Source organism: Aedes albopictus, chromosome 1, assembly GCF_035046485.1.
Source record: "Aedes albopictus strain Foshan chromosome 1, AalbF5, whole genome shotgun sequence".
Lineage (NCBI taxonomy): Eukaryota > Metazoa > Arthropoda > Insecta > Diptera > Culicidae > Aedes > Aedes albopictus.
Window position 1 is genome coordinate 323,907,459 of NC_085136.1, and position 24,367 is coordinate 323,931,825.

The window sequence follows — 24,367 nt, forward strand, 5'->3', positions numbered from 1 at the left end:
TCAAAAAAAGTACAAAATATACAAAAGGTAAAAAAATCTAGGACATAGGTGTTTAAAAAACGTAAAAACCAACCTAAGCAGAAGAGCAGGCGAAGATCCAGGAAAAGAACGAGAATTATTCGAGAAGGTTTAACAACAGACTAACGAACTTGACATTAGGCAACAGAAAATCTCACAAGGATACGAAATCGGAAATCGTGACAACAAAGCAGCAGAACAGTTCTATCACAAAAAAGCCAGTACTGATTGTGTTATTAGATATTTTACTCCGTAAAGCAAACACAAAACAAACACTATATAATAAAACAGAGAACGGAAATTGTAAGCTTGTGTAATTTTGTAGTGGAATTTCTCTCATTTCTTCTTGCAAACGAAAGTAACCGAACTCTAGATTCCAAACGTGTAATAAATCAAGTAAACGAAATAAGTTCCCTCTAATCAAGCGCAGAAACACGTTCTCGCCGGAGTTTGAATCCCGAACCCCAGGGTTTGAATCCGGTTGGCGCGTAAGAAAATATCAAGCTATATTATCTAACACAAAAACACTGAAAAATCGTATAAAAAGTCAAACCAAAAAAAGCAAGTCATTTCAATCTGTGTAGTAGTGAAATTTGTCTAATCGCTTTCTAATTAACGAAACAAAAGGAAACCGAAACAAATAACTATAAACGCGGTTGAACAGCACACACAAACAGAAGAAAGTAAGAAAGAAAACTAGTAGAGAATTAAACTACAAAAAAATAGTTAAATCAAGTCAGATCCAAACGAAAAAATAATCAGAATCCAGAGTAAAAAAAATCACAGCGCGTTTGTTTGTGTTTTGACGTTGTCGTTGTAGTAGTAGTAGCAGCTGTGAGATAGATCCCGAAGCCGCCAAGTTGCATCCATAAGATAAAAAAGAACAAAACGAAACAGGAAAATCTCTTTTTCCGCGTCCACTTAAGAGAGCAAGTGAGAGCATAGAACGAGAGAGAGAGCTAAATACCGCGCTCTCTCTCCGAAACCGAACAATCGACGATGATGAACGTCGTCGTACTGATCGTGGTCATCGCGGTGGCCACGACCGTGGCCGGCAACGGTAGCGGTCGTGCTTCGCGAAGAAACACCCGAAAGAAGAAAACTTCGTAACGAAGGCGGGGATGGGATGAGTGGGTTTCCGATTGTTAGTGTCGGAGCTTTGGGGGCCGTTGCTCACGTGGCATACGAGTCGCTTGGCGTAAAGCCATTTGGCATTTGCAAAGCAGTGCACGCTTTATCCCAAACAACTTCACAACCATTTGGAGGTGGCCCTAGAGAGCTTTCCGCTCCGACGCAGCGCGCACCGTGGCACCTAGGGACCGGCCGTTCCGGAAGCAAAACCTCTGTTCTATTATTATTTTTCACTGCTTGTCTGATCTCGAATACTTTCGGCGTTCGAGTCGGCCCTGTCGGTCCCTGTGAGCGATTCGGAAACCCAAACATCCCATCCCCACCGGTTTCGTTAGAAATAACATAAAATACCTTTAGTAAAATGAAGAAACAATGAAACAATTCTTGTCTCTGAAAGTATAAAAAAAAAGAAAAAATTAAAAAACGCAAACTGAAGAATATAGTATTTTAACTATTAAATATTAATTTATAAAGCAAAGTTATTGTGATTCGATTTATTTAAAAAGTAAAACCCGTCTCATAGGCAAAACGCGGGCAAAACGAAGCAAACTTTACGCAAGAGAAAGAAATTGCTGAAGAAGAAAACAAAAGAATCAGAAAAGGTTATCTTTTTTGTGTAACTGAGTCTGTTATTTTTTTTTAGAAAAAGCGAAACAAGGCAAACACTATTATACATAAAAATATTTGTGTACCTTCCTTTCTCCCATTTTTTGTAAATTATTTTCCTGTTTTTAAACAAATTATTTATTTATGAAACAAAGAAAGTGAAAAAACAAGTGCAAACAAACTGAGAGAGACACTCACTAACTTATAGCAAAGTGACTACCAGTCAGCGCAGAGCGAAATCTAAAAGAGAGAGAAATAAGAAAGTAACTGAGCATAAACCGAAAAAGAGATTTTTATCCACCTAATTCCATCGCGCGTGTGTTAGTTTTGTTTTCTAAGATAAAACCACTAAGAAGGAAAACTCATCCAAAACAAACAAGCAAGCAGATAAGAAGAGGTAGAAGCACTTCATAATTCTCGTTCGCATAGTTTTTATTTTTTGTCGTAAATTCGTGTAATCGTACTTCCAAAAATACAAATCTTTTTTATACATATATGTGTACGTATATTCCCTCATTCTCCCAACATCCCTTACTTGTGTTCGTTTCAACCTCGCACTCTCCCACGCGGCGAAACATTCGTCTTCACTGGTTTGAAGCAAGGATTCCGTGTGCGCGAAGAAATCGGGTGCGCTAATCTCTATTGTTTTTTTTTTGTTCGTTACGTCACCCATCATCCTTTCCCTCTCGTCATCCTGTCCCCCATACACACAACCGTAATTATTATATACATTGTTTAGATTAGTTGATAAGGAGCAACAAACTGAAGACGCAGAGAGAGAAAGAGAATAATAGCTATCATTACTGAGACCGAAGAGAGCCTCCTCGCAAGAAGGATTATTTTGAAAGAACAGAACAGCAAAAGAGAGAGTCGTAGTATGAGGAGAGCGAGTTTCAGAAGCGTACGCATACACACACAAAGGCACGGATTTTAACAGATAACGAAACCATGAACCATAACTTTATTCATGGCTGAGCAGAAGCATGGAATGAGATAGAGAGAGAGAATAAAACAGTGCGAGAGAAAGAATGAAGAGAGAAAAAAACATGAAAATGTGTCTCTGATGAATTACAATTATGTATGATTTATGTATCTCGTATAAGGCAATTGACGAAAAGAAAATGAAAAATGTGAAAACAAAAGAAAGAATGACAAAAGATGAGAAAAAAACACGTGGAAAATGGCAATTACAGTTTCATTTGGGAACAAATGAAGAAAAAAATAAAAAAAAACTTGATTTATTTATACATGCGTTTGGACTGGTGTTCATGCTCCTGAAGGTAAAGTATCCGAAATTCCTTGGCGACGCTTGAGGGTAAGACAAACGATTCCACGACGTCGACTCTGAGTTGGCTTAATTCCGTCGAGAAGTTGTACTGCCACTGAAAAGATAAAGAAGTTTTGTGCCTTTTTGAGAAAGATTTCGAAAAATCAACGAGAGCGGAGCAACTTCCGAGGTCGCGCGATGTGCCTTTAGGTTCTGGTAAGTAAAATTTGTCTCAATAATGGGTTGTATGAATAAAAAGTAGTAAAACTGAGTTAACTACATGTTTGGTAGTATATACTACTTTTGGAACATTTCCGTTTGAATAAAATCGAATTTACTACACTACAACTTTCAAACATACTACGAACAAAGCGTTCGGTATGAATAAAAGTAGTATTAACTACAAATTCTGAGTAGCAAGCTGTGGAGGTTGCAACTGGTGATGTAGTAATGATAGGATTCCGATGGAAATCCTAAAGAAATTGGGTTTTTAAATTAAGAAAAATGTATCGATTTTTTGATTTTATACGAAAGAGTATCTTTTTCTGAGCCACTATGATTTTTTTCAGACTTTTAGAACTTTATTTTGGTACCTAAAATCAATTTCAAAGAGATTTTTTGAAATCACCTTTTGACAGCTAGGTAACCGTATGACAGCTCCACCCAGTACAAAATTCGACAAATCGCACCCATACAAACTTCAAATTTATTTTTAAATAGGTTCCCAAAATTCATGAAAATTTGGATTTCGGTTCAGTTTCGCATGCAGATTCAGAATATGGAATTATCTCAACACCGCTAAAGAAGCCAAACATTACTGGAACTCGATTTGAATAGGTCGTATGTGTTTTTGTCGATTGAAAATTCGATCAGTTGGATTCGCTTATTATAGCGAAAACCGTTGAAATTGAGCAAAGTTGATACATAAAGCAGAATCCTCACAAAACAGGCGTTCTGTTCCATCATTAAAAGTTTGCAAAATATCTGCCATATTGCTACAATGACTAAAATAAACTGATCGAATTTTATATCGACAAAAGCACATACGACCTATTCAAATCGAGCTCCAGATTAGATTAGCAATGTCGTATTGAAATCGGTACCGGTGGTACCGTAATTATCCTTATTATTTTGATTAATACTAGTAAACTCTGGAAAACTTCTGATCTCAAGAACTCCCTCAGTGATTAGGATGTCCTCTAGAGATTTGTTGAGGGATATAGAGGAACTTTTCGGCCGTTTTGTTCCCTTCGTCATGTTTTTTTTATACCAATTGAATTCAAACTTCGCCTCAAATATTTCCCAAACAAGCTGAATTATACGACAAAGTTTCAAGCAATGAGGCCGACAAAACCCCTCATGACGAAGAGAACAAACCTGCCGATAATACCCTTGGTAACCCAATTTGTAAATCTATTAAGCACAAATAAACATACATCTCATTCTAACCACATTCCATTGTTTCCTTTTTTAACGGTCTATTCAAATATACTGTAGTTCGCAAATCTCTTGCTCATAGCGCTCGCATAGTTTTTTCTCCTGTTTGACGTTTGACGTTTGCTCACTGTCGTCATCTTCTCAGTGAGTTTGCGAAACACAGCTTAATTAGTATTGGGCGATTATGCTTTTTTGACGATGATCTGAATCGCACTTTGTTCCAAGTGATGCGTCTGTTTGTCTGTGTATTAAGAATTGTTTCCAAAATTCCTCTGAGGATTTCTCTCGAAATCTATCCAGGGATCTTCCTTGAATTCCTTTTAAGGGATTTCTCCTTGAATTTCAACCGCAATTCCTTCTTCAAATTATTACCACAGAGAAACAGACGTTACACTTAGAACAAATTTCATTAAAAAACGTCGTCACGAAAACATAATCGGCCAATGCTAAATGTACTGTGTTTGGCCGGGCCGCCACTAGATGGCGGTAGTGAGCAAACGTCAAACAGGAGCAAAAACGATACCACCGCTGTCAGACGCGCGAACTTGGTCAAATTATTGGGGGGGCAAAGCCTGTTTTTTTTATTTTTTATATGGAAAAATCGAAAAATCATCAAAAATGGGGGAGGGGCAAAACCATGCTTGCCCCCCTTAAGTTGGCGCCTATGAGCGCTGTAGTGGTCAATCGACCTACTACTGAATATTTGAATCAACCGTTTAAAAAGTGATCGATGGGAAGCGATGAGTGTGACGTCTGTTTCTCTGTGTTATTATGCTGTTTCCCCTAGGATGTCGCGAATTTCTCGGGGTTTCTGCAACAGCACTCCCGGGATTTCTTGTAGGTAGATTCACGGGGGTTTTAGGGGATTTCATGGGCGTTTAAGAGAGTCTCAGGGCATTTCAGGGGTGTGATCTCAAGGGAGCTCAAGGGAATTTCAGGGGATCTCGGCAATGTTATAGAAGTGGCGCTAAAGTTCGACTATTTTTCATCAGAGCGATACGGACAACAAATTAGAATTCATTTGCTCTAGTGGTTTCATGGAATTTCTGTTCTAACCGGCATTAAGGGGGTTTCAAGGAATCGTAAGAGGACTAATAATGGTTTCAGGGGTGTTTTGGCGTTTTAAGTACGCCCATGGAAGTCCCTGAATCTTTCTGAAACTCTCTTTAAACATCTTGAAACAAATTTCAAATCCCTGAAACTCCTCTGTTGTGCCCCTGAAAGGTTCCACTGTATTCCGAGAAAAACTTGTGTAAAGTTCACGCAAAAACTCCCGAATAATTAGAGCAATACCAAGAGAAACCTTCAAAAGGATCTCAGGGCAGGATTATTTTGGTAGGATTCTGGGAATATCAGTGCAAGTTATTCTAGAAAAATCACTGAGATATCAGCAAGAACTCTCGGAAACAACTACAAAGAAAAGCTTGGAAAGACACAGAAAAAAACGATAACTCCCAAAAGGAGCTCTGAATGAATCCCGGAATAATTTTTGGGAGTAAGTTCAGGATAAGTTCTGCAAAATGCTGATCACCATCTAAGGAGCAACACTGGAAGGAATCTTCCAAGATAAATGCCTAAAAAAATTCCGAAGGAAATCTAAGAGGATCTTCAAAAGAAATCCTGCTAGAACCTTTGAGAAATACTCCAGAAGAAACTCTACACGAGAGTTTTCGATACTTTCTTGAAGAAGTTGCAAGGAGAAATTCCTTGAGGGATCCTGGGAGCGATACCGCAAAAACCTGTGGAAGAAATGCCGGGCTAAACTACTGCAAAAAATCATGAAAAACCTTGGGAAAAACTTCAGGAGAAATGCAGGAATAACTCTTGTAGAAATTCTGTAAGAAATCGTTCTAAAATCTCAGGGAGATATCCCGGGAAGAACCCTTGAGAAAATTCCGGGATGAACTTAAAAAAAGTAATGCGGAAAATAATTCAAGAGAAACTCCGGGAGAGACTGTAGGAGGCCGTACCTCTGGAGCTGACCTAGTGATACCTGATACCTATTAAGGCCGGACGGGACGGTGGTTGAATCGTCCGCCATTGCTCTGTTGTTAGTAAGATGCTAATCTCAACTTCTACTTCATATTATTGACTAAAAATTTGATCGTTCATTTGCTCACTTGCGGTGTACAATCGACTAAAGTTTCAGCATCGTCAGTGCAGTGGAATTTGATATTTGCATCTTCAAAATCGTGAGGCAAATTGTTAGAGAGGGAAGATAGGAAAAATTACACGTCGTCCCGTGCGGCCTTAAAGAAATCCTACAAGATTTCTGTGAAAAACATCAGGCGAAATCGACTAGGACTCAGGAATCCTGCACAGTTCTCACGGAACAATTCCGGAAAGAATTGCTAGAATCATGGGAAAATATCGGTAGGAATGTAGAAGAACCTCCGAGAGAAATTCAATGTGGAATACATACTAATTGCACTCAAGTTTGCGACGGAACCAATGGCGTAAGGGCTTTGATAACTAATTCAACTCAATAGGTTTTCACGAACCGCGCTCACTTGCTGTAGACGCAATTTGGAATGAATAGAAGAAAACACAGTTGACAGTGAGAAGCGTCGAAAGCGTCGCCTCCTAGGCTTCATTCAAAAATGATGTACTGGGGGATTGGGGTCATTGAAATTTGATGAAACTGGCGTCACGGACGAAACACCAGTTGCATATTCATTGTTGCTACTGCCGCCGTTCGCCACACTATTCTGGGACGTGATCAGGGTTGCCACATTTAAATCTGTATATTTTTTGTGAAAAATTTGTGTATCTGTATTTCAAAGCAAAAAAATCTGTATTTTTAACCTATACATATCACTACTTATTGAAAAAAGGCAAAAAATCGAAAGATACAAAGAAAATCCAGGGCTTGAGCTGTTTGGGAATCGCCGTTCAATTCAAGGGGTGTTTTCGATTCGTCGTGTTCAGTTAGCCAATCCACACTCAGAAATAAAAGTATACACGGAATTACTATTATTTATGCATTTTGTATCCGCATCTCTCTCACTCTCTTTCTGTTTTCATGCTATTTGGTGCTTCGCCTGGGTTGACGAAACACTTCTCTTCAACCCAGGCTAAACGGCAGATAGCATGAAAACAAAAAGAGAGTGAGAGAGATGCGGATACAACATGCATAAATAATAGTAATTCCGTGTATACTTTTATTTCTGAGTGCACGTACAATATTATCTTAAGGAGAAACTTCAGAGAATACAAACATGGCTGCCACAATGGCCGACTTGGTCCCCTACTCACGTTTTCAAGAGCACCAATCTTGAAAATTCGTAAACAAATTCTCTCGATTTGTAAAAGCTTCCCAAGAAGCTTCCTCTTTTTGCAAGAAAGCAAAGCCAGGAAAAACAAGTGCGGCTTGGCTCGATGCTTTGTTCGTCAGATTTGTGCCTCAAAAGTTTGTATGAAAAATTGCAATCGGATTTGTTGATGTTTCACCACAGAGAAACAGACGTAACACTCAGAACAAATTTCATTAAAAAACATCGTCACGAATACGTAATCGCCCAATGCTAAATATTCTGTGTTTGGCCGGGCCGCCACTAGATGGCGGTAGTGAGCAAACGTCAATCAGGAGCAAAAACGATACCAGCGCCGCGAGTGGTCAACACAGCAAAAAAAGTTGTTGAATATTACATCGAAATCGCTGCAACCAGGTCGTTACATCGATTGATGAATATTACACAGCCCGATGTACTCGGCGGCTGTTGATGTAATAAACAAATCCGATGTAATTCTTGCGATGTAATTTATTCGATGTACATTTATACGATGTGAATGAAGCGACGTAAAATGAAAACGATTTCAAATGCTATTCTATGGCTGATTAAATTGTATTTTCATCCCTTTTCGCTCAGATTTTTGTATAGCTGAAGTAAACACTAAATTTATACTAAATTCAAATCGAAAAAGAATAAAAACAATTTAGTCAGCCATAGAAGAGAAGGCAATGAAGAATCAATAAACACAACAAAAAAACAAAGCATTGGACTAAATTTTTTATTCTTCTTTATTGCTTTGTCCCAACTGGGATGAAGCCTGTTCATAAACCTCATGTTTTATAAGCACTTACACATAAAATGAGAGCTTGTTTGCATGCATGACTTGACTATACTATAAATTCAAAGAAAATCTAAAAAAATGGGGGAAATTGTGTATTTTGGCAGTTTTGTTCTCTTCGTCATGGAGGGCCTCAAATCCTCCCCAACCAAGGTGAATTATATGACCAAGTTTTGGCCGACAAAATCCCCTCATGACGAAGAGAACAAACCTGCCGATAATTCCCATCTTCCGTATTCTTCTATTTCAGCTTACTTTTAAAGTGGTATTATTAACGGATTTTTGTATTTTCAGCATACAAAACAGATCTTCTTCTCATGGTTTGAAAAAGCGATTACCCGCACGCAAACAGCTCGTCTTCCGTTCTGATAGTTGGTCACGCACAAATCTTCGTGGTCAAGCTCGAACACGTCCATCAGCGGTGATGATATTGTAATAGATCGAATCGTTCTGGTGGATGCTCGGATCCATTCAATATGAAGGGCACCTTCCACGGCCGATCTGACGCACCACACCTTCAGGAGCTTGTACTTGGCTTCCTCCGTGGTAATACGGTGAACGGTGAAACGACCCTTGGCGTCGTAGATCAAAGAGTGAGTCATGAATCCGACCGGGTAGTTAAATTCAATGCGAACCTTGCCATCGATCTAGATGTAACGCTACAGATCTTGGTGATCTCGGTGTTGATCAAGACGTACTTCACATACGCAAGAAAATCATAGGCTTGTGTGGGCCAGTCATGGGTTCAGTGAATGGACGCGGGGCAAAGTTAACATGGTCTGGTCTGGGCCAACATCCTTTTGAGGCGTTCATACGCTCCAAATGTTTCTTCGATCCGCAAGCCATCTTGACACTTTAGAACGAAAAGGAAACGATTGTTCCGACGGTGCCAGGGTTAATGCAACACTGACTCGAAGATGGCTGCGTTGTCACCCTGCAAAAATACAAACATTATTAGTAATTAATTATTAGAATTCCTCCAGGAGTTCCTGAGGGATTTGAGAATTTATGCAGGAGTTTCTGTAGAAGTTTCTTTGAAATTCTTGCAAGAGTTCCATGAGAATTCCTCCAGTTCTTCGAAGAGTTTCTCGGGAATTTCTTCAGGAGTTCCTCGGGAACTCCCCTAGCAGTTCCAGTTCCACTAGAATTCCTTCAGGAACTCCTAGGAAATTCATCCAGAACTTCCTCGGAAATTCCTCAAGGAGTTTCTAGGGATTTCCTCAAAAATTCATCCAAGAGTTCCTCGAAAATTCTTCGGGAGTTACTCTGGGATTTTCTCGAAAATTCCTCCAGAAGTTGCTCGGGAGTTTCTCGAGAATTCCTCTATGAGCTCCTCGACAATTCCTCCTCCTCCTCAAGGTTTTCCTCGGGAACTCCTTGGGAGTATCCCCGGTAATTCATTCACGAGTTTCAAGGATATTCATTCAGAAGTTACCCAGGAATTTCTCCATGAGTTCCTCAGGTATTCTTTTCGCAGTTCTACTCCAATTCCATCAGGAGCTCCTCAAGAATTCCTCCAGAAGGTCCTCGGAAATTCCTGAAAGAGTTCCCCGGGAATCCCTTCAGGAGTTTCTCAGAAATTCCTCCAGGAGATCCTCGGGAATTCTTCCAATATTTCCTCAGGAATTTCTCCAAGAGTTCCTCGAGAATTTCTCCCTGGAATTTTTCCCGGAATTCCTCGGTAATTCCTTCTGGAGTCCCTCGGGATTTGCTGCAGGAGTTCCTCGAGAATTTTTTCATGAGTTGCTCTGGAATTTTTCCCAAAGTTTCGCGGTAATTCCCCTAAAAGTTCCTCGGGATTTGCTGCAGGAGTTCTTCTGGAATTCCTTCAGGAGTTCCTGAACTCCAGGAAACATTTCCGAGGAACTCCTGGATGAATTCCGGCGAACTTATAAAGAAATTTTCGAAAACTACTGAAGCTATTTCCCATATAGCCGAGGCGGTAAACGCTCGGGTATTCAGCATGACCATGCTGAGGGTGACGGGTTCGATTCCCGGTCGGTCCAGGATCTTTTCGTAAAGGAAATTTCCTTGACTTCCTTGGGCATAGAGCATCTTCGTGCCTGCCACACGATATACGCACGCAAAATGGTCATTGGCAGAGGAAGCTCTCAGTTAATAACTGTGGAAGTGCTCATAGAACACTAAGCTGAGAAGCAGGCTTTGTCCCAATGAGGACGTTACGCCAAGAGAGAGAGAGAGAGAGAGAAGCTATTTCCAGAGAACTCCTGGAGGAATTTCCGAGGATCTCCTGGACCTATTCTCAATGAACTCCTTGGGAACTCCTGGAAAAACTCTCAACGAACTCCTGGAGGAGTTCAGAACAAACTTCAAGAGGAACTTCCGAGGAAATCCAGGAGGAATTCCCGACGATAACCAGGAGAAATTTCCGAAAAACTGCTAGAGGAATTCCAGCGGAACTTCAGAAGTAATTCCCATGGATCTCCTGGAGGTATTCCGAAGAAACTCCCGGAGGAATTTCTGAGGTAATCCAGAAGGAGTTCCAGAAGAAATCCAGGAGGAATTACCAGTTCCTGGGAGCAATCGCCAAGAAACTCCTGGAGAAATTCCCGGGGAACTTCTGGAGGAATTCACGAGGAACTCTTGGAGGAATTTCCGAGGAACTCCTGGATGAATCCTCGAGAGAATTCATGAGTAACTCCCGGAAAAAAAATCAAAGGAAATGCTGGAGAAATTCCCGAGGAAGTCCTGGAGGAGTTTCCAAGAAACTTTTGGAAACATTTCCAAGAAATTTCTGGTGGCATCACCGAGAAGCTCCTGCAGCAATTTCTGAGGAGCTCCTGGAGGAATTTCCGAGAAACTCCTGAGAAATTCCTGAAAAACTTGCGGAAAAAAATTCTAAAGAACTCCTGGAGGAATCCGAGGAATTCCAGAGGAACTCCTGAAGAAATTCCCGATAAACTCCTGGAGGAATTTCCGAGGAAGTCCTGGAGGAATTCCCGGAGAACTCCTGGAGGAATTCCCGGAGAACTTCCGAAGGATATTCTGAAGGAGTTTCAGAAGAACTTTTGAATGAATTTCCTAGGAACTCATGAAGAACTTTCCAAAGAACTTCTGGAGGAATTCTCAAGGAATTTCTGGACATGTTTCCGAAAAGCTCCTGCAGATATATCTGGGGAACTCCTGAAGAAATTCTCGAGGAACTCCAGTAAAAATTCTCGAGGATGTCCTGGAGCTGGAAGAGCTTCTCAGCAACTCCTGGATCAATACTCGAGGAAATTTTTGAGGAACTCCCGGAGAAATTTCCTAGGAACTCCTGGACGAATTCCAGAGAAATTTTTGAAGATATTTCCGAAGAATTCCTGCAGATATTTCTGGCAAATTCTTGAGGAAATTCCCGCCAAAATTCCCGAAGATCTCCTGGAGGATCTCCTTAATGAATTCTCAATGAACTCATAGAGGAATTCCCGAGGAACTCCTGGAGGAATTCACGAAAAACTCCTGGAGGAGTTCCCGAGAAACTACTGGAAGAATTCCCAAGGAACTCCGGGAGGAATTCCCGAGAAACTTCGGGAGGAATTCACGAGGAAACCCTGGAGGAATTCCCACAGAACTCCTGGAGAAATCCCCGAGAAACTCCTGGATGAATTCCTCAGGAACTCCTGGAGGAATTCTCGAGGCTCTTTTAGAGCAATTTGAAACTACTAAAAGAATTTCTGAGGAACTCCTGGATTAACCCTCTAGGAAATTTTTGAGAAACTCCCGGAGAAATTTCCAAGAAACTCCTGCAAGAATTCCCGAGAAACTTCTGGAGATATTTCCGAAGAACTCCTGCAGAAATTTCTGAGGAACTCCTGGAAAAATTCTCGAGGAACTCCTGAAACAACTTGGAACTGCTGAAATAATTTCTGAGTAACTCCTGGATGAATTTCCTATGAACTCCTGGAGGAACTCCTGGAGAAAAAAAAAATCACGGGAACTACTGGATGAATCCTCGAGAAAATACATTTTTGAGAAATTTCTGAGGAACTCCCGGAAAAAAATTCCAAGGAACTCCAGGAGGAACTCCCGAGGAACTTCTGGAGATATTCCTAAAAAATTACTGCAGATGCTTCCGGGGAACTTCTAGAGGAGTTTCAAAGGAGTTTTTGAATATATTCCTGGGAGGAATTCACGCGGAACTCCTGGAGGAATTCCCGAGAAACTTTTATTGGAAATCCCAAGGTACTCTTGGAGGAATTTCCGAGGAAATCCCCAGTATCTTCTGATGCAACTTGAAACTGCTTTAAAAAATTCTGAGGAACTCCTGGATCCATTCTCGAGGAAATTCTTGAGCAACTCACGAAGAAATTTTCAAGGAACACCTGGGGAAAAAAATCCCGGGAACTTCTGGATGAATCCTTGAGGAGAAATTCCTGAGGAACTTCCGCAATAATTTACAAGAAACTCCTGAAGGAATGCCCGAGGAACTTCTGGACTTGCTTTTGGAGATATTCCCGAAGAACTCCAGCAGATATTTCTGGGGAACTCCTGGAGACATTCTTGAAGAACTCCTGCAGCAAATCTTGAGGAACTTCCGGAGGAATTTCCGAAGAATACCTGCAGCAACTTGGAAATAATGGGAGAATTTCTGAGGAACTCCTGGAAGAATTTCCGATGAACACTAGAGGAATTCCCGAAGAACTACTGGAGATATTTCCGAAGAACTCCTGCAGATATTTTCGGGGAACTCCTGGAGGAATGTTTGAATATCCGGGGAACTCCAGGAGGATTTCCTGAAAAACTTCTGGAAGAATTCACAAGGATTTCCTTGAAATAATTCACGAGAAACTAGTGGATGCATATCCGGGGAACTCCTGGAGAAATTCCCGGGGAAGTTCTGGAGAAATTCCCGATAAACTTCTGGATTAATTTCCAAGGAACTCCTGAAGGAATGACCGAGGCATATCCGGGGAACTCCTGGAGAAATCCCCGGGGAACTTCTGGAGAAATTCCCGAGGAACTTCTGAAGAAATCCTCGGGGAAGTCCTGGATGAATCCTTGAGCAAATTATTGAGAAATTCCTGAGGAACTTCCGCAATAATTTACAAGGAACTGCTGTAGAAATGCCCGAGGAAATTCTGGAGATATTCTTGAAGAACTTCTGCAGATATTTCTGGGAAACTCCTGGAGATATTCTCAAGGAACTCCTGCAGCAGTTCCCAAGGAACTCCTAGAGGAATTTCAAAGGAACTTCTGGGGAAGAAATTCCCGGGAACTCTTGGATTAATCTTCGAGGAAATTCTTGTTAAATTTCTAAGGAACTCCCGGAATAATTTCCAAGGAAGTCCTGGAGAAATTCCCGAGGAACTTCTTGAGATATTTCCGAAGACCTCCTGTAGATATTTCCGGGGAAATCCTGGAGCAATTTCTGAATATCCTGGGAACTATAGGAGGATTTCCTGAGAAACTCCTGGAGGAATTCACGAAGAACTCCTTGAAGGAATTCCCGAGAAACTAGTGGATGAATGTCCGGGGAAATCCTAGAGGAATACCCGAGAAACTTCTGGAAGAATACCTGGGTAACTTCTGGAGATATTCCTGAGGAACTCCTGGAGAAACACCCAGGGAACTCCTGGAGAAATGCCCGGCCAACTCTTAGAGGAATACCCGAGGATTTCCTGGTAGAATTCTCGAGGAACACCTGAAGGAATTCTCAGGAAACTTAAGGAAAAACTTTCGTGGATTTTTTAGGAAAATTAGATATACCTACACTATGGATATCCTGGAGAGGTTTTGCATAAATGCTTAAGGATTTGGGATAGTACTCTTGGGAATTTTCGGAATAACTGTGGAGAAATTTCGAGACAAATCTTGGATACATTTTTTCGAAAATTCTGGAGGGATTTTACCACAAATTCTGAATGAAATTCAGTATAATTTTGCAGGAATATCAATCTAATTCCCCCAAGAATTCTTTCTTAAGATTTTTTTTCACTTCCTAGGAATTTCTCTTGCAATTATTTGAAAAAAAAACTATTCTTTCCATATACTAAAGTTTTCCGGAAATTATGCTTGGAATTCTTCAAGAAAATTTATCCAAAAAATTACTCTTGAGTTTTTTTCCGAGAAGATTTTTTTGTGCATGATTCCTCCAAAGATGTTCTACATCAATCCTGACATCAATATAGTTATTAACATTGCCACAAAGTATTTCTGGTGGGACTTCTACCAATTAATTGCTCACCGCCGATAATTGCTTCCGCGTACTTCCCCCAGTCAACGTGTTTCGTGAGGTCGTAGGCGATGTCAATGTCGAATTTTCTCTTTGAAAAATATCCAGAGGAATTCCTCTTGGATGAATCTCCGAAGATATCTTGAAGGATACTCCGTTGTAACTATATTGTAACAATCTCCGGAGAAAACCTTTTGGAAGAAATCACGTATTTTTATAGGGTAAATTTCTGCTATAAAAATATGCGAAACAATTTCTCTCTACAAAAAAAAACTCATGAGAATTTTCTAAAGAATTCCGCTTGAAAAATTCGGAACAATTACTATTAAAAAAATTCCTCTTGGAGGTATTTTTAAGATATTTATTCTACAAAACTCTTTGAAAGAAGATGATGTCTTAAAAGAACCTTTGGAAGCATTTCTTCTAGAACGGGCTTCAAAAGAATTTCTCTTGGGAAAAAATCTATAAGAATTATTTTTTACACAAATTTTGAAACTTCGGAAATATTCCTCCCGAAAAAATCTACAAAGAAATTCTTCTTGCAGGAATTCTCGATGTTCCATTTCTAGGAGCAATCTAGGAATTCCTCTTTCAAGAAACTCTAAAAGAATTCATCTTGAAAGACTCTGTGAAATTCCGAATCTATTGAACTGCTTTTGGAAAAAAGTAAGGAATATATCTTATGAAAATCTTTTAAAATAATATCTGAAACCCTGTATGAATTCCGTATGGGGGAACCTAGGGAGGAACTCATGTTGGAAAGATCTCATAAGAAATGTTTCCTAAGAAAATCGTGAAAATCTCAGAGCCAGTTCATCTGAAAAAAAAATCTTCTTGAAGGAACTGACGGAACCTCGGATAAACATTATCGGGAGGGTTTTCTGAAAGAACTCCTCTCGGAAGGTATATTTGTTTATAACATCTCCGAAGAAACTCATGAATTCCATTCATGCAAGAATCTCTAAATAAATCACTTTTGGAACGATTTCCGAAGAAATTTCCTTATTAAAATCCCTCAGTAATTCTTCTTGGTAAAATCTCCCAATAAATTTCTCTTATATGGACCTTCAATGCATTGAAAAAAAATCTCTTGAAATAATCTCTCAATGGATACTTTTTAGATGAATCTACAAAGGAATTCCTGCCAGCACAATCTCCCTAGGAATTTCTTTTGGAGAAATCTTTGGAAGAAATCGCTTAAGAATATTCTTTTATAGGAATCTAGAAAAAAAATTCCCAAAAAAAATATATGAATGCCTGTTTAGGTATGCTCCGAAGGAATCTTTTTTCGAATTTGTTTTAAAACAGCTCTTGGATAAATTTCCTAAGAAAATTCTTTTGAAAGAACCTCCCTAGAAATTCTTCTCACATGCATCTACGAGAGAATTCCTCTTGGAATAATTCGTTTGGAAGAAATCTCTAAAGAATTTCTCTCGTAAAAAATCTTCACATGATTTACTCTGAAAAAAATTCTTTTGCAGGTAATCTCCAAAAGAAATCTTCGTGAAGAACCTCATAAGACATTTTTCTTAGAAGAATCTATGAATAATTTTCTCGGAAGAATCCCCGTAAAACATCTTTTAGAAAAATCGTTTAAGGAATTCTTCTTGAAATAAAATCCTGATTTCCTTCTAGAGGAATCCTTGTAGAGATTATTCTATATTAAACCTCCGAAATGGTTTTGGGAGATGGAAGAAAGAACTTCTCTTGGACGAATCAACGACAAAAATCTCCTTGGAGGAATTTCTTTTGGGGCAGCCTCCATGGGAATTTTGGATTTTTTTAATATCTCCGTAATAATGTCTCTAATGACTCGATTATATTTCTATTGAAAAAATCGTCAAACGAATATTAGGTACTTGAAAGAATTAACTGAAGGAAACTACCTTCAAAAGTTCCAAGGGAATTTCTCTTGGAGAAATTCTGTCTAAGAGAAATTTCAGAAAGAATTTGTTTTGCAATAAATCTCCGCAGTAGGTACAGTGACCCCACAATTTATGAATCGGCAAAAATGACCACAGTTTATGGATCACTCCATTTGATCAACATGGTGATTCATAAATAGTGTACAAAATTTAAGGTGATTCATCGGTGTGGGGTCACTGTACCCGTTTGGAAAAATCTCCGATGAACAATTCTGTTCTTAAAAGCATCGCCGATATTTTAGCATAAACAAAACGCTCATTTGGCTACTAAATCTGGGATTTAATGCCGTGAATACATAACTCGTGAAAAGCATTTTTTGCTTTATATAAACTTCATTTATCATTGTTTTTTTCGCCAGAATTTCGAATCCGGTATGATTAAATTTAGTGGATATCAACATTATTGCTAGCTCTGCTTATTGTTCTAGATCAAAATTCTTCCACAACGACATTAATACCTTCATTATTATATTTGTAAAATGATCAATATGTTTTTAAGTCAACTTTCGTTAGTTGCACTAAGCTTTTAGCTCAGCTAGTGAAAGACTTTCACTACACTAAAAGACGGCTTGCGGTAATGATCAGCACAGGGTTGACAATCGTCCTTCTCGTCACTACAGCGTGAAGATAACAATAAAACAATCTTCGTCCGAAAGAACAACGGTGACGACCTGTGACGACTAGCCTTTTCGTCGCGGATTGCGGGCTTCATGACGGAACTGAATCACAAATAAGGTAGGACGGGGCAAGATGGCTACCCGGGGCAAGATGAGCACCCCTCTGTTTTACTAGTTTTATGGTGATTTTTCATAAACTTCATAATCCATTAGAATGAAGTTCATTCTGTTTGTGAACCTGATACGTATAAGGTACTTAATAACGAACTCATTGAAAAATATCGTCAAATTAGTCAATAGCATGGAATTTGAACATTTTCTTATAAGAAATCATCAGAATGAAATAAGGTTTTTATATCACAATATATTTTTTTACCGTAATTGTAATTCTGGTTATCAGCCAACATTACTAGCTTACTGCAAAGCATTTTAACTTACAATAGAAAATATTTTCTAAAAACAAACATGAAAATTTATTCAATTTTAGTTATTACCCTATAGTGGGGCAAATTGAGCACCCCTGATGGGAATATAGAAAATATTTTGAAGTTATTGTAATCCAGTCAATAGTGCCGAACTGTGCCGAACGCAAGTTTTCGTATCCTCTACAACTATTTGGTTGCGTGAATTTAAAAAAAAATAAGCCGCTTAATAATCGTTTATTGGTTTTCGGGACATTTTGTATAAAGTACTAGCTGAACCCGGCAAACCTTGTCTTGCCTACTGCGTTTTTTGACGTTTCAAGTCCCTAGCCAAGCCAAGTCCCGATTTTCAAAAACTCTCAATTGGGTTCTTTAGGGGTATCCGGATTATTTCATAATCGGATTCTCCGCCCAAAAATTATTCGAAATCCAAAATTTCATAATTTTTGGAGTCCGGGAACTATTTTTAAAATGCATTTAAAGTTTGTATGGGGAATTTTTTTGTTCGGGTCGAACTGTCACTTTATCGATTGAACTGTCATTCTATCCACGAAAATTAAAATTGTTTTGTTAATTTAGCCATCAAAACAAAGGTATTGGAATCCAATAAAATCACGTTATGCTCAGAAAAATGAGCTCTTTCGATTAGGCTATAGAAAATAACAATATTTTATTCACTAAACAACCCAATTTGCCCATGTTTTATGCCTCATAAACCTTCCTTGGGTGAAAACAAATAGAACAAAACATAGACGACCCAAATCGGACCATCCGTTCGCAAGTTATGCGCGGTCCCACGTATGCCACTGCATTTTCATATATAAAATATTATAACTACATTTTTTCCTCAATTTTCGAAAAAGAAACTGATCATTTTAGAACGTGATACCATAGCTATAAACAAGATTTACTATATCAATCACTGTGTGGCCAATTTATTCTGCTATTCTGCTATTATCAACGCATCAATCACTGTGTGGCCAATTTATTGTTAAAATATTAAGATTTTAATGAAGTGCGCTTCTTGCCCCGTAGGGGTACTGGTCTTACCCCGCAGCATGTTCGGACTGACCATAAAACATCTTTTTTGTTTAGTCAAAAAAAATAATCCTTGTTGTGCATATTGAACCCTGCCATGTTTATGGGTGGTGGAAAACATGATATAGCAAAGAACTACTGAGAGCCCGCATAAAGATTTACAGTTTGTCTTAATCTCCAAACAGTAATTGTCTTGTATCTGTTGTTGTTAATGTATGATAAATAGTTGCTTTTATGTCGCAGAATGTGAGATTCAACGCAGTCGACTATAAATTAAGGTATAAGCAATCTATACCAAGTGGTCACATTATATTATACTGTGCAAGTATTGTTGAATGATATGGAGATGGGAGTTCGGAAGTAATGGCGGCAATATTAACTCACCTTATATCATACTGTTTGTGCTTATTTCGTGCAACACACTAACACGCGTGCGTTTCATTATATGTTACTGATGTTTGACAATATGATAAGCAGTTGCATGCATCGGTATTTGTGAACCAATGAAAATCGGCTGATGGCTGCAATGAGAACTTTCAAAACAAAGAAAAAAAAATCGGACCAGCAGCAGCAGCAGCCGCAGCAGTAAACGTACTTATAAGAGGTAAGTATTTTATCTAACGGAATAATGTCTACTCAACGAAAACCTACATTGTATCTTTTGTCCCCGTAGTCGGAAACGGTTTCCATCCGGAGGCATTGGCGGTCGTCCTCATCGGTGCCCTACAGCTGCAAATTTCTATGTCGCTAGAACCAGACGACAACATCCGGATGGTTCGGCAACGAGGCATGAGGCGCATCGTCCCCCCACGGTAAGTATTTTCCACCAGACAGATTCTAGTGTTTCTACAGTTGATCAGTGAACTAAGAATTGTTTATATTTCTCCTGTAGGCGCTGTTTCCTTATGCACGGTAGCGCTTCCAACGCTAGGACAATCAAGTGTGGATTGACCTTCCCTTGATTCGATCTCCAAACCAGCGGCTGAAGCTTTTCGGGCATTTCGTCGCTTCGTGATTGCTGACAACAATGAAGCTGGAGCAGAAAACAACCTTTTTACATGGCATATAGTATGAATGCATATTAGGGTGTAATTAATAAATGAAATTGTTTCATTAATTCTTATTTAATTCGTTTTTGGTTTTACTCTTCGTAACTTTATGTGTGCAATATGGAATGCAGCTATTTTACTATGGAGAACTATAAATCACTAGTTACACATACAGTATTCGTTTTCGTTCAAATTTACGGTCAAACTGTTCCCCAACCATTTGCTATACAATGAATTGTCTGAAAAAATGGATAATATATCGACCATATTCTTTACTGTATTGCGAAAAATTTGTTCGGGAAAATGAGCGATTTTTTATGGTAACCTATCTTAACCGCCTATTCCACATACTGTAATTTGGCTGCTTACCATTTGTCAAACAGGCAAATCTGTACGTGGTATGGTTATCTTACTGTTATCTCGGATAGTTTGAGAAATGGTTGATTGACAATTGCTAATAGTCATCAACAGTATGTGAAACGCTAAATTTAAAGTTAGTGATTATGCGGGAGGTACTTTGAAAAATTATGATCACTTCCAATAAACTCAACGTGATCCTTAGGGTGCTCATCTTGCCCCGCCCTGCCCTAGTCGACCACCAACTTTTTCGTCGTCCTCTTTGTTCATTGGAAACCACGTAGGCCAAAATTTAGTCATCTCAGACTCCCCCTCCCCCTCGTATACTTTTGACCATACAAACATTTCGACAATGATTTTTCATAAGGGCCTAACTGACTTCGTCGGCTCTCACTTTCGCTAATAACTTGATCAAAACAAACAAAATCAGTATTCTTTTTGTTTCTATAGCAACATGTAGTCGTCTTCTTCGCATTTCAACCAAAAATTCTTTGGAAAACTCAATACACATTCTGTGATAACACAAAGAGAGGATCGATGAAGAGAACTCGAAAATGTCAGTTAGGCCCGAATGAAAGATCAGTGTCGATTTTAACATTTGTGCGAAGCGTTAACTTTGGCTAGGCCCCCTCCCCATAAAAACGTCTACGAGGTTTATGAATGACCCCATAACAACTTATTTCTATCATCTCACCCTGTTGGATTTTTTAAGCCTCGGAGAATACACAAACCTTCATGGTATTCCCACACCAACCCACATTGCTCATTCATCACTGGGCTCATAAATGTCTGATGTACTATGCGAAAGCAAGAAAATTTTACCTTTGTATTTATTTGGAGATTGAATTATTCGAAGGGAAGCCGTGTTATAATGATTTCATAAATTTTATGATTTTTTAGTAAATTGGTCTATTTTTAATATGCATCCCATTACTTTTTCAATGAATTGCCGCCTATGTTGTTATTTTCTTTCAAAACATATCTGTATTCAAGACAATCGGAGGGAATTTAAATGAACTATAATTAGCATCTTGAATTTTGAAACGATGTTGAAATTTAAGGAATTTTGGCGTTTTTTTTTTAGAAAAATAACCTAATCGTTATAATTTTCTTCCGTGTAAAAAATTTTAAATTATGGCAAAAGTTTTTCAAAGCTCATTATATTAGTCATAAATGGTCAAAATTTCATTGCATTCGGTTCATTAAATCCGGAGATACAACAGCTCAAAGTTGGCTATCGGATAATTCTACCTTTTTTTAGAATATTTATAACTTCGTGCAGATTAGTTCTATCTTTTCCAAATTTTGTCCGCTGATACACAAATAGTTGATGAACTTACAGTAAAAATTTGAGTATATTTGATGCACTTTTTGAAAAGTTACAACCATTTGAAATTTTTTTGAGGAGGGAAAATTTTGCCTGTCCTGATCATTTTGTCTATCCCCTGTAGATGGATCCCATCCATCGAGTCTCCGATTTGAAGACAGAATTACCACTACATAGCTGAAGGTGACGGGACGGGTTAGATCATTAGCGGAGAATGCTCCCAGGTAATAACAGCAAGAAACAGGTTTTGTCCCAGTAGGAACGTTACGCTATAAAAAGTCTTGGATTTCTTTTCTATAGTGCGATCTCCGAAGAGGAATCCCTTTTGGTAAAACCTCCGTAGAATTTCATGGGAAGAATCTCAAAAAAAAAAAATTACCCCAGAAAATCTTAAAAAAAAGCTTTTGGAGGAGCCTCCGAAAGAAGGTCGGAAATTTACATATAACTTTTTTCATATCCGGGGAAATGTACTTATGTGGCCGAATAAAACACTTCACACCCGGATATTACGATAATAAAAACATGCACATTTATTTACAGACTATGTACAAACAATACAATTACACAATATTACAATTAATCACGACATATTAAAAGTAACACCGCGGAGAGCGCGCGCGGGCAGCATCTGGCTGCTGCTGCAGATGATGGCGTTCTGCTGTTCTGTATGTTCGTCATCGTCGTCGTCGTCGGCGGCGGCGGCGGCCGTCGTCGTCTAACGAGCCTGGATAAAACAAAGAGGAGAAACGTCAAAATTGGAACAGTCGATTTAATGTCATCCCCATAGTTCCAATCGAGCAGAAGACCTGTCAAAACGACCAGGATTCGCCACTTTGGTATACTCGAGACACTTTATCGTCGTCTATCCATCGTTGTGATAGACACGAGCCGAGCCGATCATGGGGTACACGAATGCTCGTTCACAACATCTCCCCCTTTTAAGATGACGAACATGAAATCAAGAAACACTTCTTCATGCGACGAAGAAAGTCTTGACCAAACAGGATGCATCCGATTACTCTGTACACATTCGCAATCCAAACCGGGCTGATGCAGAAGGACGCTGGCTTCGTGGCATCCGACTTCTGCATGGCTGCTTGATCCGAATGGTGTTGACGGATAACGGGGAGCAAACGACTTCAGGAACGAATCGTGCTGCCATTGGAGGACACGGCCAACAGTGTACCACTCCTGATGGACGTTGATTGCCAATTCCTTTGGTCAATGCTGAAGGGAATACCCATTCTGCGAATCGAACCGTGCTGCCATGGGAGGACGCTGACTGTGCGTTCGGACTCCCACTGGACTTACACTGGGTTGCCAAATTCGGTGATGGCGTTAGATGATGGGGATGAATGATCATCATTCGGAAGCAAACCCGTGCTCCTGCAGGAGGACATTGGCGATGTCCGACTCCTGCCAGGTTCTGCTGTGCGACGATGATGATGCCAATTCGTCCATCTTCCCTCCCGCGTAGGATCCGTTGAGTCGGTCATGCGCTTTCACAACCGACTGCTAAACCTCGTCGCCACTTTCATATCCGGGGAAATGTACTTATGTGGCCGAATAAAACACTTCACACCCGGATATTACGATAATAAAAACATGCACATTTATTTACAGACTATGTACAAACAATACAATTACACAATATTACAATTAATCACGACATATTAAAAGTAACACCGCGGAGAGCGCGCGCGGGCAGCATCTGGCTGCTGCTGCAGATGATGGCGTTCTGCTGTTCTGTATGTTCGTCATCGTCGTCGTCGTCGGCGGCGGCGGCGGCCGTCGTCGTCTATCCATCGTTGTGATAGACACGAGCCGAGCCGATCATGGGGTACACGAATGCTCGTTCACAACAACTTTATAAGAAAATCTTAAAAGGATTCCGCTCAAAGGAATCTTAGGAAGCAACCCTTTGGGAAGAAACTTGAGCTTTATCCGGCTCGATCACAATCATGGCAAATAGGCACATTAATTGTCGCAATACATTGACTAATGTCTTGCATCCCAATTGCAACCCCAAACTCGCTGAAAATAGTAAATGTACCGATACTTTATTACACCAATTATTTGCATATTACCTCCAAAATTTTGAGTGGTTGAGATATGATTGATCACTTACGGAACCATGGACCATCGCATCATCTTTTCCTCTTGCCACGGGAGCTTGACACGACCATGCAGGCGCGGTACCCGCGTGATCTGAGAAGTGGTCCACAACAGCTCCAGCAGGAACTCGTCCGACTTCTTTGGCAAACGGCCGATGGATGTGTTCCAGTGTTTCGCCTGGGCGCAAAGGGCGGCACCACTGTTGAAACGACGGAAAGGAAAGCACTCCTCCTCGTAGAAGTGCTTCGGGAGCTTTTGAGCACGGCGCAGAGACATACGGCTAGCACCGTTTCGCGGGCGTTCTTGCAATGCAGCCGGAAGTTCGATATGCGGGACTTGGCGTCGTAATCTGGCACCTTGTCGTAGCGACCCATCTTGGACTGTTACACTTAAGCTGCCGGAAAGTAGTTGTCCCAAAATGCCGGTCTTGACGCCCTGTAGAATCCTTTTTCTGCTCCAGTCCCAGTAACAGCCGCTGAATCCGTGATAGGGAATCGCTAAATCCGGCGATTTTCGAGGAGCTGCCGCAGCAAATCGGAAATATTTTGAAAACCGCTGAAAATTTTACATATTAAAATAGGTTTAAATTAAAAACACTATTTACCTACCTACCGAACAAGAAAAGAATTATTAATTATAAATTAATAAAGAAAAATCACTGCCGTCCGCGAACTGAACAAAACAAATATGGCTGCTTGCTTTTCGCTTGCGCTGATCGATCACAACTAGCGCAGTGTTGCGAGATGCGATATCGCATCGTGAGGGGATGCGATATGGCATCGATTTTGTGTAATATAATAGTACGCAAGTTC

General features: G+C 39.8%; 3 protein-coding genes, 1 long non-coding RNA gene and 1 pseudogene across 4 annotated transcripts in view; 2 read left to right on the forward strand and 3 right to left on the reverse strand.

The window, feature by feature from the left end:
• Positions 1-2,759, forward strand: part of LOC109415927 (cyclin G) — a gene marked incomplete in the record, with an annotated part of 220,614 nt that extends 217,855 nt beyond the window's left edge. The window contains 1 exon segment of the mRNA XM_062847247.1: positions 1-2,759.
• The window catches only part of LOC109411497 (transcription initiation factor TFIID subunit 11), a 25,105-nt gene extending 16,347 nt beyond the window's left edge, over positions 1-8,758 (reverse strand). Inside the window, exon 1 of the mRNA XM_062861226.1 lies at positions 8,742-8,758. Within this exon, the coding sequence (XP_062717210.1) occupies positions 8,742-8,758 (17 nt within the window). The remainder of the gene's footprint in view (positions 1-8,741) is intronic.
• A 168-nt stretch (positions 8,759-8,926) lies between these two features.
• LOC134292240 (small ribosomal subunit protein eS4-like) lies at positions 8,927-9,521 on the reverse strand (annotated as a pseudogene).
• A 9,659-nt stretch (positions 9,522-19,180) lies between these two features.
• On the forward strand, positions 19,181-19,830 carry LOC115263791 (uncharacterized). Its single transcript, XR_009996615.1, has 3 exons — positions 19,181-19,311; positions 19,381-19,519; positions 19,600-19,830. It is a non-coding gene; the product is annotated as an uncharacterized LOC115263791 (long non-coding RNA).
• Positions 19,831-23,564: 3,734 nt separating this feature from the next.
• Positions 23,565-23,929, reverse strand: LOC134292244 (large ribosomal subunit protein uL22-like). The gene is made up of 2 exons (XM_062861235.1): positions 23,843-23,929; positions 23,565-23,798 (listed from the first exon to the last, which is right to left on the reverse strand). Exons 1-2 carry the CDS (start codon positions 23,927-23,929, stop codon positions 23,565-23,567), a joined length of 321 nt encoding a protein of 106 aa, XP_062717219.1.
• Positions 23,930-24,367: the final 438 nt, after the last annotated feature.